The sequence below is a fragment of the Dendrobates tinctorius genome, unplaced genomic scaffold (genome assembly GCF_039654945.1).
Source record: "Dendrobates tinctorius isolate UK_male_01 unplaced genomic scaffold, ASM3965494v1 ptg000073l, whole genome shotgun sequence".
Lineage (NCBI taxonomy): Eukaryota > Metazoa > Chordata > Amphibia > Anura > Dendrobatidae > Dendrobates > Dendrobates tinctorius.
This window is the reverse complement of record NW_027361741.1, coordinates 7724499-7739773: the sequence shown is the minus strand read 5'-3', so window position 1 is coordinate 7739773 and position 15275 is coordinate 7724499. Positions and strand designations below refer to the sequence as shown.

At 40.9% G+C, this 15275-nt stretch overlaps 1 protein-coding gene across 5 annotated transcripts in view; it reads right to left on the bottom strand.

The window, feature by feature from the left end:
* Positions 1-5551, bottom strand: part of LOC141096171 (aldehyde dehydrogenase family 3 member B2-like) — a 41644-nt gene extending 36093 nt beyond the window's left edge. For 2 of the 5 annotated variants that reach the window (XM_073582618.1, XM_073582622.1), the window contains exons 1-2: positions 5386-5551; positions 4067-4145 (exon numbers count right to left, since the gene is read on the bottom strand). In XM_073582618.1, coding sequence (XP_073438719.1) covers positions 4067-4128 — 62 coding nt within the window. In that variant the 5' untranslated portion in view covers positions 4129-4145; positions 5386-5551. Of the gene's footprint in view, positions 1-4066; positions 4146-4679; positions 4825-5385 lie in introns of those variants that run through there. The other 3 variants (XM_073582617.1, XM_073582620.1, XM_073582619.1) reach the window with 2 other exon arrangements.
* Between the last annotated feature and the right edge of the window lie 9724 nt (positions 5552-15275).

The following is a 15275-nucleotide window of genomic DNA, read 5'->3' as shown; positions in this document are numbered from 1 at the left end:
TCAATGGGGAATAAAAAATGAATTTCACCAGAACAGAGTAAGGAAAGTGAAGAAACACTTTGATGAGTTGTGTGAAGACGAGAGATTAGCAGAGTTACTGTGTTCTATCAATTGGTAGACACTTTGTACTCAACTTCATCGCCGCTTTGAAGGGATGAAAGCTGTTCTTGACTCTTATGAAGTAATACAACCTGATTTTTTTAGCCAGTGCAAGTGAAAGATATTCACAAAAAAGCTGTTGATTTTGTTAACAAGTTTGCAGATGATGTAACGCCAGCCTTTCCTTCACAGTTATGTTCAGTAAAAAATTTGTTTCAAAAGCAACTGGAAAAAATGAGAAGTGTTAAGTAATTTGCTGATTTCCTAATAGTCGAGCATTCTTCACTTTCATCAAGCTATCCAGACGTTTGCACAGCGTGCATCATGTATTTGACTGTTCCTGTGACTGTGTCTAAGACTGAACGATCCTTCTCTAAGCGTAAACTCAAAAATACTTGAGAAGTACTATGGCTCAAGAAAGACTCAGCAGCTTAGCTTTACTTTCAATTGAGAATGATCGAGCTCAACAGATCAACTTTGACGAAGTAATTGATGAATTCGCTTCTCTGAAATTTAGGAAACAAATGTTTAAGTAGCTGCTGTTTAAAACTGAACAAATTGGTAATGTTTAAGTAATGTTATGTTTAAGTGAACAAAGTTTAAATATATACTGTTTAAAACTACTTAATATTTAATATACATATAGTTATTTGAAAGTTGTGCAAAATTTGGAATTATTCACCTTATTAGTTTTCCAAACATATTCACTGAATATTTAACTTCTAAAACTTGCATCATAAACAAAATCTATTAAAGGTCTTGCGGAACGTGGTGAAGCCTGAGTGTTGTGTACAACAATGCGTAGGAGGCTTCACCACGTTCCGCACAAGCTCTAGTAATTGAAATGTTGAGGGGCCCCCACTATGAAGTTTTGCCCCGGGGCCCCAAAGTTTATAGTTACGGCACTGCGACAGTCACAAGGCGGCATTCTCTGCATTTGGAGGAGAGAAGGTTTTTCCACCAACATAGAAGAGGATTCTTTACTGTTAGGGCAGTGAGAATCTGGAATTCCTTGCCTGAGGAGGTGGTGATGGCGAACTCAGTCGAGGGGTTCAAGAGAGGCCGGGTTGTCTTCCTGGAGCGTAACAATATTGTATCTTACAGTTATTAGGTTCTTTTTAAGCACGTAGACCTGGGGATTTATGCTGACGGAATATAGGCTGAACTGGATGGACAAATGTCTTTTTTTGGCCTTGCTAACTACAGTCATGGCCAAAAGTATTGACACCCCTGCAATTCTGTCAGATAATACTCAGTTTCTTCCTGAAAATGATTTCAAACACAAATTCTTTGGTATTATTATCGTCATTTAATTTGTCTTAAATGAAAAAACACAAAAGAGAATGAAGCAAAAAGAAAAACATTGATCATTTCACACAAAACTCCAAAAATGGGCCAGACAAAAGTATTGGCACCCTCAGCCTAATACTTGGTTGCACAACCTTTAGCCAAAATAACTGCGACCAACCGCTTCCGGTAACCATCAATGAGTTTCTTACAATGCTCTGCTGGAATTTTAGACCATTCTTCTTTGGCAAACTGCTCCAGGTCCCTGATATTTGAAGGGTGCCTTCTCCAAACTGTCATTTTTAGATCTCTCCACAGGTGTTCTATGGGATTCAGGTCTGGACTCATTGCTGGCCACCTTAGAAGTCTCCAGTGCTTTCTCTCAAACCATTTTCTAGTGCTTTTTGAAGTGTGTTTTGGGTCATTGTCCTGCTGGAAGACCCATGACCTCTGAGGGAGACCCAGATTTCTCACACTGGGCCGCCCTACATTATGCTGCAAAATTTGTTGGTAGTCTCCAGACTTTATAATGCCATGCACACGGTCAAGCAGTCCAGTGCCAGAGGCAGCAAAGCAACCCCAAAACATCAGGGAACCTCCACCATGTTTGACTGTAGGGACCGTGTTCTTTTCTTTGAATGCCTCTTTTTTTCTCCTGTAAACTATGTTGATGCCTTTGCCAAAAAAGCTCTACTTTTGTCTCATCTGACCAGAGAACATTCTTCCAAAACGTTTTAGGCTTTTTCAGGTAAGTTTTGGCAAACTCCAGCCTGGCTTTTTTATGTCTCGGGGTAAGAAGTGGGGTCTTCCTGGGTCTCCTACCATACAGTCCCTTTTCATTCAGACGCCGACGGATAGTATGGGTTGACATTGTTGTACCCTCGGACTGCAGGGCAGCTTTAACTTGTTTGGATGTTAGTCGAGGTTCTTCATCCAACATCCGCACTATCTTGCGTTGAAATCTCTTGTCAATTTTTCTTTTCCGTCCACATCTAGGGAGGTTAGCCACAGTGCTATGGGCTTTAAACTTCTTGATGACACTGCGCACGGTAGACACGGGAACATTCAGGTCTTTGGAGATGGACTTGTAGCCTTGAGATTGCTCATGCTTCCTCACAATTTGGTTTCTCAAGTCCTCAGGCAGTTCTTTGGTCTTCTTTCTTTTCTCCATGCTCAATGTGGTACACACAAGGACACAGGACAGAGGTTGAGTCAACTTTAATCCATGTCAACTCGCTGCAAGTGTGATTTAGTTATTGCCAACACCTGTTAGGTGCCACAGGTAAGTTACAGGTGCTGTTAATTACACAAATTAGAGAAGCATCACATGATTTTTTGAACAGTGTCAATACTTTTGTCCACCCTCTTTTTTATGTTTGGTGTGGAATTATATCCAATTTGGCTTTAGGACAATTCTTTTTGTGTTTTTTCATGTAAGACAAATTAAATGAAGATAATAATACCAAAGAATTTGTGTTTGCAATCATTTTCATGAAGAAACTGAGTATTATCTGACAGAATTGCAGGGGTGTCAATACTTTTGGCCATGACTGTACATGTATGTTACTATGTAAAATTGGTAAGGCAGCTTTATTCTTCAGGTCAGTACGATTAAAGCGATAACACAGTCATATCTTTTCTTATGTTTTGGCTCTTTTACGCAAAGACTATTTTATAGAAAACATTTTTGCATCACTATGAGCAATAATTTTTATATTCAAGCTGATGGACCTGTATGGTGGCTTAATTTTTTGAGGAATAAAATGACATTTTTATTTACATTCGACTTTTTATTCAGTGGTATGATGAAAAAGCAAACTTTTTGCAACTTTTTCAAACTAGTGGAATAGTTTTATAGGTCAGATGGTTCTAGACACAGTGATACCAAATAAGTACTTTGTTTATTTTTTACATACTGTAAATGTATTTATTGGTATAATTTTCTTGTCCATATTTTTTTTTTTTTTTTACCTTGTCCTAAGATGGGACTTTCCCTACCCTGATTGCTGATCTAGGGAATTAGATCAGGCAACCGCACAGAGGGAAAGGGGGCTATGCCTTCTAAGGCCTCTTTTACACTTCCTTTTTTGACAATCAGTGAAGATCCGCCAATTTTGAAAAAAAAAACGGATCCGCCATTTTTCTTTGCGGATCCATTTTTTTCCCCATTGACTTTCATTATTGGCGGATCCTGACTGATTGCCGTCCGTTGCATCCATTTTTTTGAGGATACGCCACAATGTTAGTATCCGTCAACATCCTCAAAGATTTCCAAACGGAGCTTGCAACGTTTTTTTGGCCTGCGGATCTTCCAGACACTGAATTAACCCAAAAATCTGTCTGGGTGCCAGACAAAAAAAATCTCTCTTTCTCGGTCAGCGGTTCCTTTAAATTTCCTCATTTTCAGGATCCGTTTAAAAACAGATCCTGTGCCATCCGTTCACATCAGTTGAGAACGGATCCGCTTGTCTGCCTTTTTGGCGGATTTTAACTGATGCAAATAACTGAAGTGTGAAAGAGGCCTAAGCTGCCCAGGGCCTTACTACTCTTAATCCACCCTTGTGTGACATAACCTAAAGCAGAGTCCCTTAACCGCAAATTTTTTGCATATCAGTAAAGATCGTTCATGGGTTTCACAAACAAAAAAAATAAAAACACGATACAGCAGCAGTCTGCTCACCTTCTTAAAACCCTAAACCATCGGGAGGGTGATGGAGAGGAATTATCCATTGTTCTTTTCATTGTCCTACATCAGTCTGCTTGAAGAAAGAAAAATCCAATAACTTTGTTCCAAATAGGTGCAAGTAAACAAATAATTACAATCGTGAATCCTGCATTTCATATAGGTTGATAAACATAGATAGCGGCTGAATAAGCAATAATATGATTGCTTCTACCAATATACAGTGTATGTTAGCAGTAGCACAGAGCAATGTACTATGATAATGAATTTTTAATGTATAAAAAAAATCAAGTCACCTGAACAAGAATCTTGCTCATTTGTCAATATTATTGCCTGCATTTTTACTCATCAATAATCAGGAACAAGAGATGCAATGAACACTTGTTTGAAATTTATCAGCTCAGTTGTCTGGGCCAGAGTACAACACCTGAGGGAATTTATCAACGCATATGCGCCAAATTTTACACTTCCTTGTAGGCTTCATGCCCACGATTTTTTGGAAAAAAAAAAAAAAAGAAATTAAAAAAAGGCAGTTCCAGAGAACTGGATGGGATTTATAGAAATCTTATACCCACTGTGGGGGTTTTTTTTTAATGCTGAATAAACTGACCTCCGGTGTGCGTTTGAAGTCCTCAACATGTCAATTTCTCTTGTTGGTGGTTTTATGTGTAGATTTTCCCCATAGAATTGCAAATACCCCAAAAGGCTGGTATCACACATCACATTTTTTTTGTAAGTGAAAAACAGTCATTGTGTAGGAGTTACTACAATCCTTGGTACATCCGTTTTCTTAACTTCTTCCACCCCGTACTAGTAAAATACAGACAGCACACAGAAGACATCCGAATGCCATGGATTCTTTATCATTGGGCCATTGCCTTGCATAAGCACCAAAGTAGGACACGTCTCAATTTTTTAAAAGATTGCTGTCGCTAATCGGTTAACAAAAAACTTGAATGCAATAGGTCCATCATTGAGCCATAAAAACAACAGATAACACATATACCAAAAAACTGATGTGAGACACCAGCTTATTGCGGCAGCAAAACTAAATGTGGAAATACAGCCTTAAATAAATATATATATATATTTTTTTTTTATTACACATAATTACATGCTTGATTCATGAGGTGTAACTATTTTTCCTAAAATTGTCATTTTGACAAATTAACAATATTGTAATTTTGAGAGATGTGAAAACATTTTTCCTAAATTTTTACTTTTCAATGCTTCCTAGTCACATTGGTGATACAAATAGTAATGTATAGCTTTTGTCTGAAACTATTTTATATATAATAGGTGGACAGAAAACTTACACAGTCATGGCGCAATAGCTGGATTATCTCCAGATGTCTTTGATTCTTTCAGGACATTCATTGCTGATCATTTCAGACACAAGCAATCTATCCAACTAATAGGACCACATGAGCTCTGCAATCAAAAAGTTTGCATGAAGCTGTTGAACTAACCCATTCATATCCTTGGTCATAGCTTTATACTAAGCCCACGTGCAGACATTCAGTATTTGGTCAGTATTTTACCTCAGTATTTGTAAGCATCAGATACCAACCATCCTCTGATTGGGTAATTGCTGGCAAACCACAATAAGGCCACATTCACACGTTCAGTATTTGGCTAGAATTTTACCTCAGTATTTGTAAACCAAAACCAGGAGTGGAGCAATCAGGGTATGTGCACACGCTGCGGAATGCTCTGCGGATTTTTCCTCACGGATTTAGTAAAATCCGCAGGTCAGAAGACCTGCGGTATATCTGTGGATTGGCCTGCGGTTTTGCCCTGTGGTTTATCATCTCTACAATAGAGCAGATGGCAAACCGCAGCAGAATCCGCAGAAAGAATTGACATGTCAATTCTTTCTGCGGATTTGAAACCGCAGCAAATCCGCATGGAAAATTCTGCAGCATCTGCATTGCGGTTTTCATTTTGCATACAAAATAAAGGTACCGTACACCACAGCAGAAACTGCTGTGGATCCGCAGGACCAAAACCGCTGCGGATCCGCAGCAGAATCCGCAGCGTGTGCACACACCCTCAGAGGAAAAGTATAATATAAACACGTCACCTCTTCTTCACCACTTCTTCTGCACCATTTTTACCCACTCCTGGTTTTGGCTCACAAATACTGAGGTAAAGAAAAATCTCACCAAATACTCAATGTGTGAACGTTGCCTAAGAGCGAGGTCAGATGGATGTGTAACACAGACACATGATCACATCGCAGTGCCCGGACTGGCCAGCACTTCTCTTAGGCTATGTGCACACGGTGCGGATTCTGCTGTGGATCCGCAGCGTTTCAGGCTCTGCGGGTCTGCAGCAGATTTAGGTGCGTTGTACAGTACCATTGTTTTCAATGGTAAACTGGAAAACGCTGTGCATATGCTGCGTATTTTTCCGCGCTGATTTGTTGCGGGTTCAAATCCGCAGCATGTCAATTCTTTGTGCGGATTCCGCTGCTGTTACACACCTTCTCCATTGCAGAGATGTGAAACCGCAGGGCTAAACCGCAGGCTAATCCGCAGGTAAACCGCAGGTATTTTGACCTGAGAATTTACCTGCGGAATTTTCCAAATCCGCAGGACCTAAATCTACGTGTGCACATAGCCTTAACCTGAGCATGACAGCTTTATAGAAATACATGACGATGTTACGCTCAGGTCAGGTGAGCCACTGGTGAGCCCATGCATTGCTATACAATCATCGGCCATGTCATACATCATCTGACTGCACCCTAAGGGTGAGTGCACACGCTGCGGATTTGCCAGCGGTTTTCCCCTGCGGATTGACACCTGGACAATGGAACAGGTGTCAAACCGCTGCAGAATCCGCAGAAAGAATTGACATGCTGCGGATTTAAAACTGCAGCAAATCCGTGCGGAAAAATCCGCAGCATGTGCACTGCAGATTTGAAATCCCATTGGCTAACATTGTACTGTACATTGTCTGCGAAACTGCTGCGGATCCGCAGGGCCAAATCGCTTAGGCTATGCATACTTTTGTGGAGTAAGGCTATGTGCACACATTACGGATTTTGCTGCGGATCCGCAGCGTTTCTGGCCCTGCTGGTCCACAGCAGAATCTGCTGCGTTGTACAGTACCATTTTACTATATGTAAAATGGAAACCGCTGTGCACATGCTGCAGAATTTTCCACGCGGTTTTGCAGCGGTTTCAAATCCGCAGAAAGAAATGACATGTCACTTCTTTTCTGCAGATTCCGCTGCGGTTTGCCATCTCCTCCATTGTAGAGGTGATAAACCACAGGGCAAAACCGCAGCCTAATCCGCAGGTAAACCACAGGTCTTTTGACCTGAAATTTACCTGCGTATTTTACAAAATCCGCGGGGAGAAATCCGCAGCACCTAAAAACTATGTGTGCACATACCCTAAAATACGCAGCATCTTACAGTTCCAGCAAAGTGGATGGGATTTATAGAAATCTCACGCCCACAGTGCTTCTTTTTTAATGCAGCATAAACTGACCAGCGTTGCATGCTTCAAATCCACAGCATGTCACTTCCTCTTGCAAGTACTGCAAGTTTTCTGTGCAGATTTTCCACATAGACTCGCATTAGATGTGGAAAGGTAAAAATACATACAAACGCCTAAAAATGCATGTAGTCAATAAGTTTTGTCAAATCCAAATACCATGAAGTTTAAAAAACAAATCAGCTCTACTACTTAAAGCATGACACATCAACAAGAGACAAAAATCGCAGCATCGAAAAAGCGATGTTAAAAAAAACCATAACAACGCAATAAAAAAGCAAGTAACCTAATATAAATGTTAAAAAAAATGCAAGATAAACACAATAAGGCCATGTGCACACATTGAGTATTTGATGATTTTTTTACCCCAGTATTTGTAAGCCAAACCAGGAATGGAATGATCAGAGGAAAAGCATAAGGCTATGTGCACACGATGCAGATTTCCTGCGGATCCGCAGCGGATTTTTCCGCGCAGAAACGCTGCAGATCCGCACTGTGATTTACAGTACAATGTAAATCAATGGGGAAAAAAAAAGCTGTGCAGAAAAATTGCGGAATTGCTGCAGATTTAAAAGAAGTGCATGTGACTTCTTTTGTGCGGTTTTCCACCTGCTCCATTCTCCAAATCCGCAGGGGGAAAACCGCAGTGGAAAACTGCAAAAAAACAGGAAGAAATCCGCAGGAAAAATGCAGGTCATTCGACCTGCGGATTTCGTGATTTCTGCACAGAAAATGCAAGCACAGAATACGCACCGTGTGCGCATAACCTAATAGAAAAATTTGCACCACTTCTGCATTTTTCACCCACTCCTGGTTTTGGCTTACAAATACTGGGGTAAAAAACTCACCAAATACTGAATGTGTGCATGTGACATAAGGGTACATACCCATATGCGAGAAAAAAAAGCGGTCCGATTTCTGGATAAAAAAAACGGACGAGTGCCATGCGAGTGTCATGCGATTTCTGTGCAATTTTTAAACGGAACATCCGTATGACATGCGTATGCAATCCATATGCAATATGATTTTAACATGAGCTTTTACATACAGCAGTTCTCTGTCCTTTACACATCGTTTAAAAAAAAATATTCTTCAAAACACACACACATACTGTATATAGATAGATTAAAGTGCTGCGGAATATGTCGGCGCTATAAAAATAAAATGTATTATTATTATTATTATTATTAAAGGCCGACAAATGATCTGCCGCGTACAGTATAATCACAGAGTGCCAGGTTAGAACAGAATAGATAGAATAGATATATACACTTAGAATAGATGTGTGTGTGTATATATATATTAGGGTGCCAAGGAAAAATGAACTTTACAAATTGGTAAGTCTTACCCCTCAGATTTGTTCCTTTTGGCATAAGGATTCACCATGTAAAATATGTTGACATTAAACTTAGATTTACCATTTGCTCAAGTATATATTATATATATACATAATATATATACACACATTTGGTATCGCCGCGTTCAGAAACGCACAATCTATCAAAATATAAAATCAATTAATCTGATCGGTAAACGGCATAACATACCATAGATAATGCGACATATGCATGGCGATAAATACTAAACAAACATTTAAAACTGCAATATGATATGCCATTGAGCAACCAGTAAATGAAAACTAATCTTAAAAAAAGAAAATTATAAAATATCTATGACCAAAAAGGAACAAAATTAGGAGGTAAGACCTTCAAAAACTTGCTGCTTAATTTTTACCAAAATATTCAGGATTGAGAGTCCTCAGTGGTTGATACCTTTTAATGGCTAACTGAAAAGATGGTAACACATTGCAAGCTTTCGAGACTACTCAGGTCTCTTCATCAGGCTAGACTAATACAAAATCTGAAGTCACATATTTATGCACAATACAGCCTAGAAAAAATGCAATAGATAAGACGTGACGTGAAGCAGAACTATCAATATGGGAGAGGGAGAAACATAAATATAAACATTGGACCAGTTCATAGATAAGGAGTCCGGATGTTTTATGTTCCTCTGATTGGGGTCTAGTTCTGTGTTGTGATGCCCCCACAAGGTTTTAAAAGGAAATTCCTTAATTGATGTAAAAAGACATAAATCCATGCGACACATTCATTCCAGCACTGAGCGTGTCAAAGTTCGTCATAAATTTGTACTCCCAAACTCGTCTCTCTCTCTGAGAATTGAAGTTACCTTTCAATACCAGTAATTTCATATCCATGTTGCTGTGATCAGGGATACAGAAATGTTTTGCCACAGGTAGATCCATTCTTTTTTCTCTTATTGTGTGGCGATGAGAATTCATCCTTGTTCTAAGCTTTTGCCCTGTCTCCCCCACATACAGACCCCCAGTTGGACATTTAGTTTAAATAATTAAGTACACCACATTAGATGTAATGCAGGTGAAAGTACCTGGGATCTTGTAGTCCTGATGTGAGTTGGGGATCTTTATATTGTCCGTGGTCATTATAAATGGACAGGTTTTACATTTTTTCTGGTTGCAAGGAAAGGTTCCTGCAGCTGTTGGAGAGGACAGGGGGCTTCTGACAATGATGCTTCTTAAATTTGGGGGCTGCCTAAAACACAGCAGTGGGGGGTCTGGAAAAATGGATTTTAATCGGGCATCTTTTTGTAGTAAAGGTTGTAATTTCCGTGCAGCTCCCCTTAGCACTTCCAGATTTGGGTTGTAGGTGACTACTAGAGGCACTCGGTTATTTTCTTCTTTAGCTTTGTAATGTAGCAGGTGATTCCTTGACAATCTGGTGGCTCTTGTAATTTGGTTTTCAATTGTTCTTGGATGGTAACCCTGATTCAAAAAGGTCTTTTTGAGGCGACCAAGGTGTTTGTCTCTATCCATGGGGTTGGAACATATACGATTGTATCTGATGGCTTGGCTATAGATAATAGAGTTCTTTATGTGTTTTGGATGGAAACTGTCCCATTTAAGGTATGTTGGACGGTCGATTGGCTTCTGATACAGGGATGTCTCTATTTCATTGTTTTTTAGCTTTAAATGCCTGCAAATTCTTCATGGAAAACACAGGGACTGATGCTGATGCTGTGGTGAAACTTATAAAATTCATCCTCACCCACAATTACTTTGAATTTGACAACAGGATCTATCTACAGGAGACTGGCACAGCTATGGGAAGTAAAATGGCTCCACAGTATGCAAATCTTTTCATGGCCAAGCTTGAAAGCGACTTTTTGTCCTCATGCCCCATCAGGCCCCTGGCCTACTACCGCTTCATTGATGATATTTTAATCATCTGGACGGAGTCTGAGCAACAGCTAAAGACGTTCCACGAACAGTTTAATCAATTTCATCCCACCATCAATTTAACACTCAACTACTCCAGTACTGAGATTAATTTTTTGGACACCATCATTAAGCTAAAAAACAATGAAATAGAGACATCACTGTATCAGAAGCCAATCGACCGTCCAACATACCTTAAATGGGACAGTTTCCATCGAAAACACATAAAGAACTCTATTATCTATAGCCAAGCCATCAGATACAATCGTATATGTTCCAACCCCATGGATAGAGACAAACACCTTGGTCGCCTCAAAAAGACCTTTTTGAATCAGGGTTACCATCCAAGAACAATTGAAAACCAAATTACAAGAGCCACCAGATTGTCAAGGAATCACCTGCTACATTACAAAGCTAAAGAAGAAAATAACCGAGTGCCTCTAGTAGTCACCTACAACCCAAATCTGGAAGTGCTAAGGGGAGCTGCACGGAAATTACAACCTTTACTACAAAAAGATGCCCGATTAAAATCCATTTTTCCAGACCCCCCACTGCTGTGTTTTAGGCAGCCCCCAAATTTAAGAAGCATCATTGTCAGAAGCCCCCTGTCCTCTCCAACAGCTGCAGGAACCTTTCCTTGCAACCAGAAAAAATGTAAAACCTGTCCATTTATAATGACCACGGACAAAATAAAGATCCCCAACTCACATCAGGACTACAAGATCCCAGGTACTTTCACCTGCATTACATCTAATGTGGTGTACTTAATTATTTAAACTAAATGTCCAACTGGGGGTCTGTATGTGGGGGAGACAGGGCAAAAGCTTAGAACAAGGATGAATTCTCATCGCCACACAATAAGAGAAAAAAGAATGGATCTACCTGTGGCAAAACATTTCTGTATCCCTGATCACAGCAACGTGGATATGAAATTACTGGTATTGAAAGGTAACTTCAATTCTCAGAGAGAGAGACGAGTTTGGGAGTACAAATTTATGACGAACTTTGACACGCTCAGTGCTGGAATGAATGTGTCGCATGGATTTATGTCTTTTTACATCAATTAAGGAATTTCCTTTTAAAACCTTGTGGGGGCATCACAACACAGAACTAGACCCCAATCAGAGGACCATAAAACATCCTGACTCCTTATCTATGAACTGGTCCAATGTTTATATTTATGTTTCTCCCTCTCCCATATTGATAGTTCTGCTTCACGTCACTTGTCTTATCTATTGCATTTTTTCTAGGCTGTATTGTGCATAAATATGTGACTTCAGATTTTGTATTAGTCTAGCCTGATGAAGAGACCTGAGTAGTCTCGAAAGCTTGCAATGTGTTACCATCTTTTCAGTTAGCCATTAAAAGGTATCAACTACTGAGGACTCTCAATCCTGAATATTTTTCTATCTACTGGCTAACACGGTACAAAGATATACTAATTTTTACCATGCATTTCCTTGGCACCCTAATATATATACACTCACTGGCCACTTTATTAGGTACACCATGCTAGATACTGGTTTGGTCCCCCTTTTGCCTTCAGAACTGCCTCAATTCTTCGTGGCAGAGATTCAACAAGGTGCTGGAAGCATTCCTCAGAGATTTTGGACCATATTGACATGATGGCATCACACAGTTGGCGCAGATTTGTCGGCTGCACATCCCTGATGCGAATCTCCCGTTCCACCACATCCCAAAGATGCTCTATTGGATTGAGATCTGGTGACTGAGGAGGCCATTTGAGTGCAGTGAACTCATTGTCATGTTCAAGAAACCAATCTGAGATGATTCGAGCTTTATGACATGGCGCATTATCCTGCTGAAAGTAGCCATCAGATGTTGGGTACATTGTGGTCATAAAGGGATGGACATGGTCAGCAACAATACTCAGGTAGGCTGTGGCGTTGCAACGATGCTCAATTGGTACCAAGGGGCCCAAAGAGTGCCAAGAAAAAATTCCCCACACCATGACACCACCACCACCAGCCTGAACCGTTGATACAAGGCAGGATGGATCCATGCTTTCATGTTGTTTACGCCAAATTCTGACCCTACCATCCGAATGTCGCAGCAGAAATCGAGACTCATCAGACCAGGCAACGTTTTTCCAATCTTCTACTGTCCAATTTCGATGAGCTTGTGCAAATTGTAGCCTCAGTTTCCTGTTCTTAGCTGAGAGGAGTGGTACCCGGTGTGGTCTTCTGCTGCTGTAGCCCATCTGCCTCAAAGTTCGACGCACTGTGCGTTCAGAGATGCTCTTCTGCCTACCTTGGTTGTAACGGGTGGCAATTTGAGTCACTGTTGCCTTTCTATCAGCTCAAACCAGTCTGCCCATTCTCCTCTGACCTCTGGCATCAACAAGGCATTTCCGGCCACAGAACTGCCGCTCACTGGATTTTTTTTCTTTTTCGGACCATTCTCTGTAAACCCTAGAGATGGTTGTGCGTGAAAATCCCAGTAGATCAGCAGTTTCTGAAATACTCAGACCAGCCCTTCTGGCACCAACAATCATGCCACGTTCAAAGGCACTCAAATCACCTTTCTTCCCCATACTGATGCTCAGTTTGAACTGCAGGAGATTGTCTTGACCATGTCTACATGCCTAAATGCACTGAGTTGCCGCCATGTGATTGGCTGATTAGAAATTAAGTCTTAACACACAGTTGGACAGGTGTACCTAATAAAGTGGCCAGTGAGTGTGTATATATATATATATATATACACTCACTGGCCACTTTATTAGGTACACCTGTCCAACTGTGTGTTAAGACTTAATTTCTAATCAGCCAATCACATGGCGGCAACTCAGTGCATTTAGGCATGTAGACATGGTCAAGACAATCTCCTGCAGTTCAAACCGAGCATCAGTATGGGGAAGAAAGGTGATTTGAGTGCCTTTGAACGTGGCATGATTGTTGGTGCCAGAAGGGCTGGTCTGAGTATTTCAGAAACTGCTGATCTACTGGGATTTTCACGCACAACCATCTCTAGGGTTTACAGAGAATGGTCCGAAAAAGAAAAAAAATCCAGTGAGCGGCAGTTCTGTGGCCGGAAATGCCTTGTTGATGCCAGAGGTCAGAGGAGAATGGGCAGACTGGTTCGAGCTGATAGAAAGGCAACAGTGACTCAAATTGCCACCCGTTACAACCAAGGTAGGCAGAAGAGCATCTCTGAACGCACAGTGCGTCGAACTTTGAGGCAGATGGGCTACAGCAGCAGAAGACCACACTGGGTACCACTCCTCTCAGCTAAGAACAGGAAACTGAGGCTACAATTTGCACAAGCTCATCGAAATTGGACAGTAGAAGATTGGAAAAACGTTGCCTGGTCTGATGAGTCTCGATTTCTGCTGCGACATTCGGATGGTAGGGTCAGAATTTGGCGTAAACAACATGAAAGCATGGATCCATCCTGCCTTGTATCAACGTTTCAGGCTGGTGGTGGTGGTGTCATGGTGTGGGGAATTTTTTCTTGGCACTCTTTGGGCCCCTTGGTACCAATTGAGCATCGTTGCAACGCCACAGCCTACCTGAGTATTGTTGCTGACCATGTCCATCCCTTTATGACCACAATGTACCCAACATCTGATGGCTACTTTCAGCAGGATAATGCGCCATGTCATAAAGCTCGAATCATCTCAGATTGGTTTCTTGAACATGACAATGAGTTCACTGTACTCAAATGGCCTCCTCAGTCACCAGATCTCAATCCAATAGAGCATCTTTGGGATGTGGTGGAACGGGAGATTCGCATCAGGGATGTGCAGCCGACAAATCTGCGCCAACTGTGTGATGCCATCATGTCAATATGGTCCAAAATCTCTGAGGAATGCTTCCAGCACCTTGTTGAATCTCTGCCACGAAGAATTGAGGCAGTTCTGAAGGCAAAAGGGGGTCCAACCCGTTACTAGCATGGTGTACCTAATAAAGTGGCCAGTGAGTGTATATATATCTATATATATATTGCGGAGAGAGATATATAGAAGAATAGCCGGTAATTAATTTACCGACTTCTGTAAAATAACTGCAGGAGCCGACAGGATAGGAGAGATGGATTACATACAGTTAGGCTATGTGCCCATTTAGCGTTTTTCATGCAGAATATTCCTGAGCGGAAACGCACACCCTCTTCCCGGGAAAACACATGCGTTCTATGAAGTGCTTTTGTAAGTGTTTTTGATGCTTTTGTTAAGTGTTTTTGCATGCGTTTTTGCGGGTGCATTTCCGCAAAATTAATGAACATGCTGCGTTTTTTTCTGCTAAGCGTTTCCGCAGCGGAAAAAAACGCACCATTAGCACAACATGTGCGGATTCCATTATGATTACATTGGATGCTTTTCTTAAGCGTTTCTGCAGCAGAATCGCTTGTCTAAGAGCGCTGCGGAAACGCTTAAAAAACGCAACGGGGCACACAGCCTTAATCCAAAATATCCAAGGTGTTC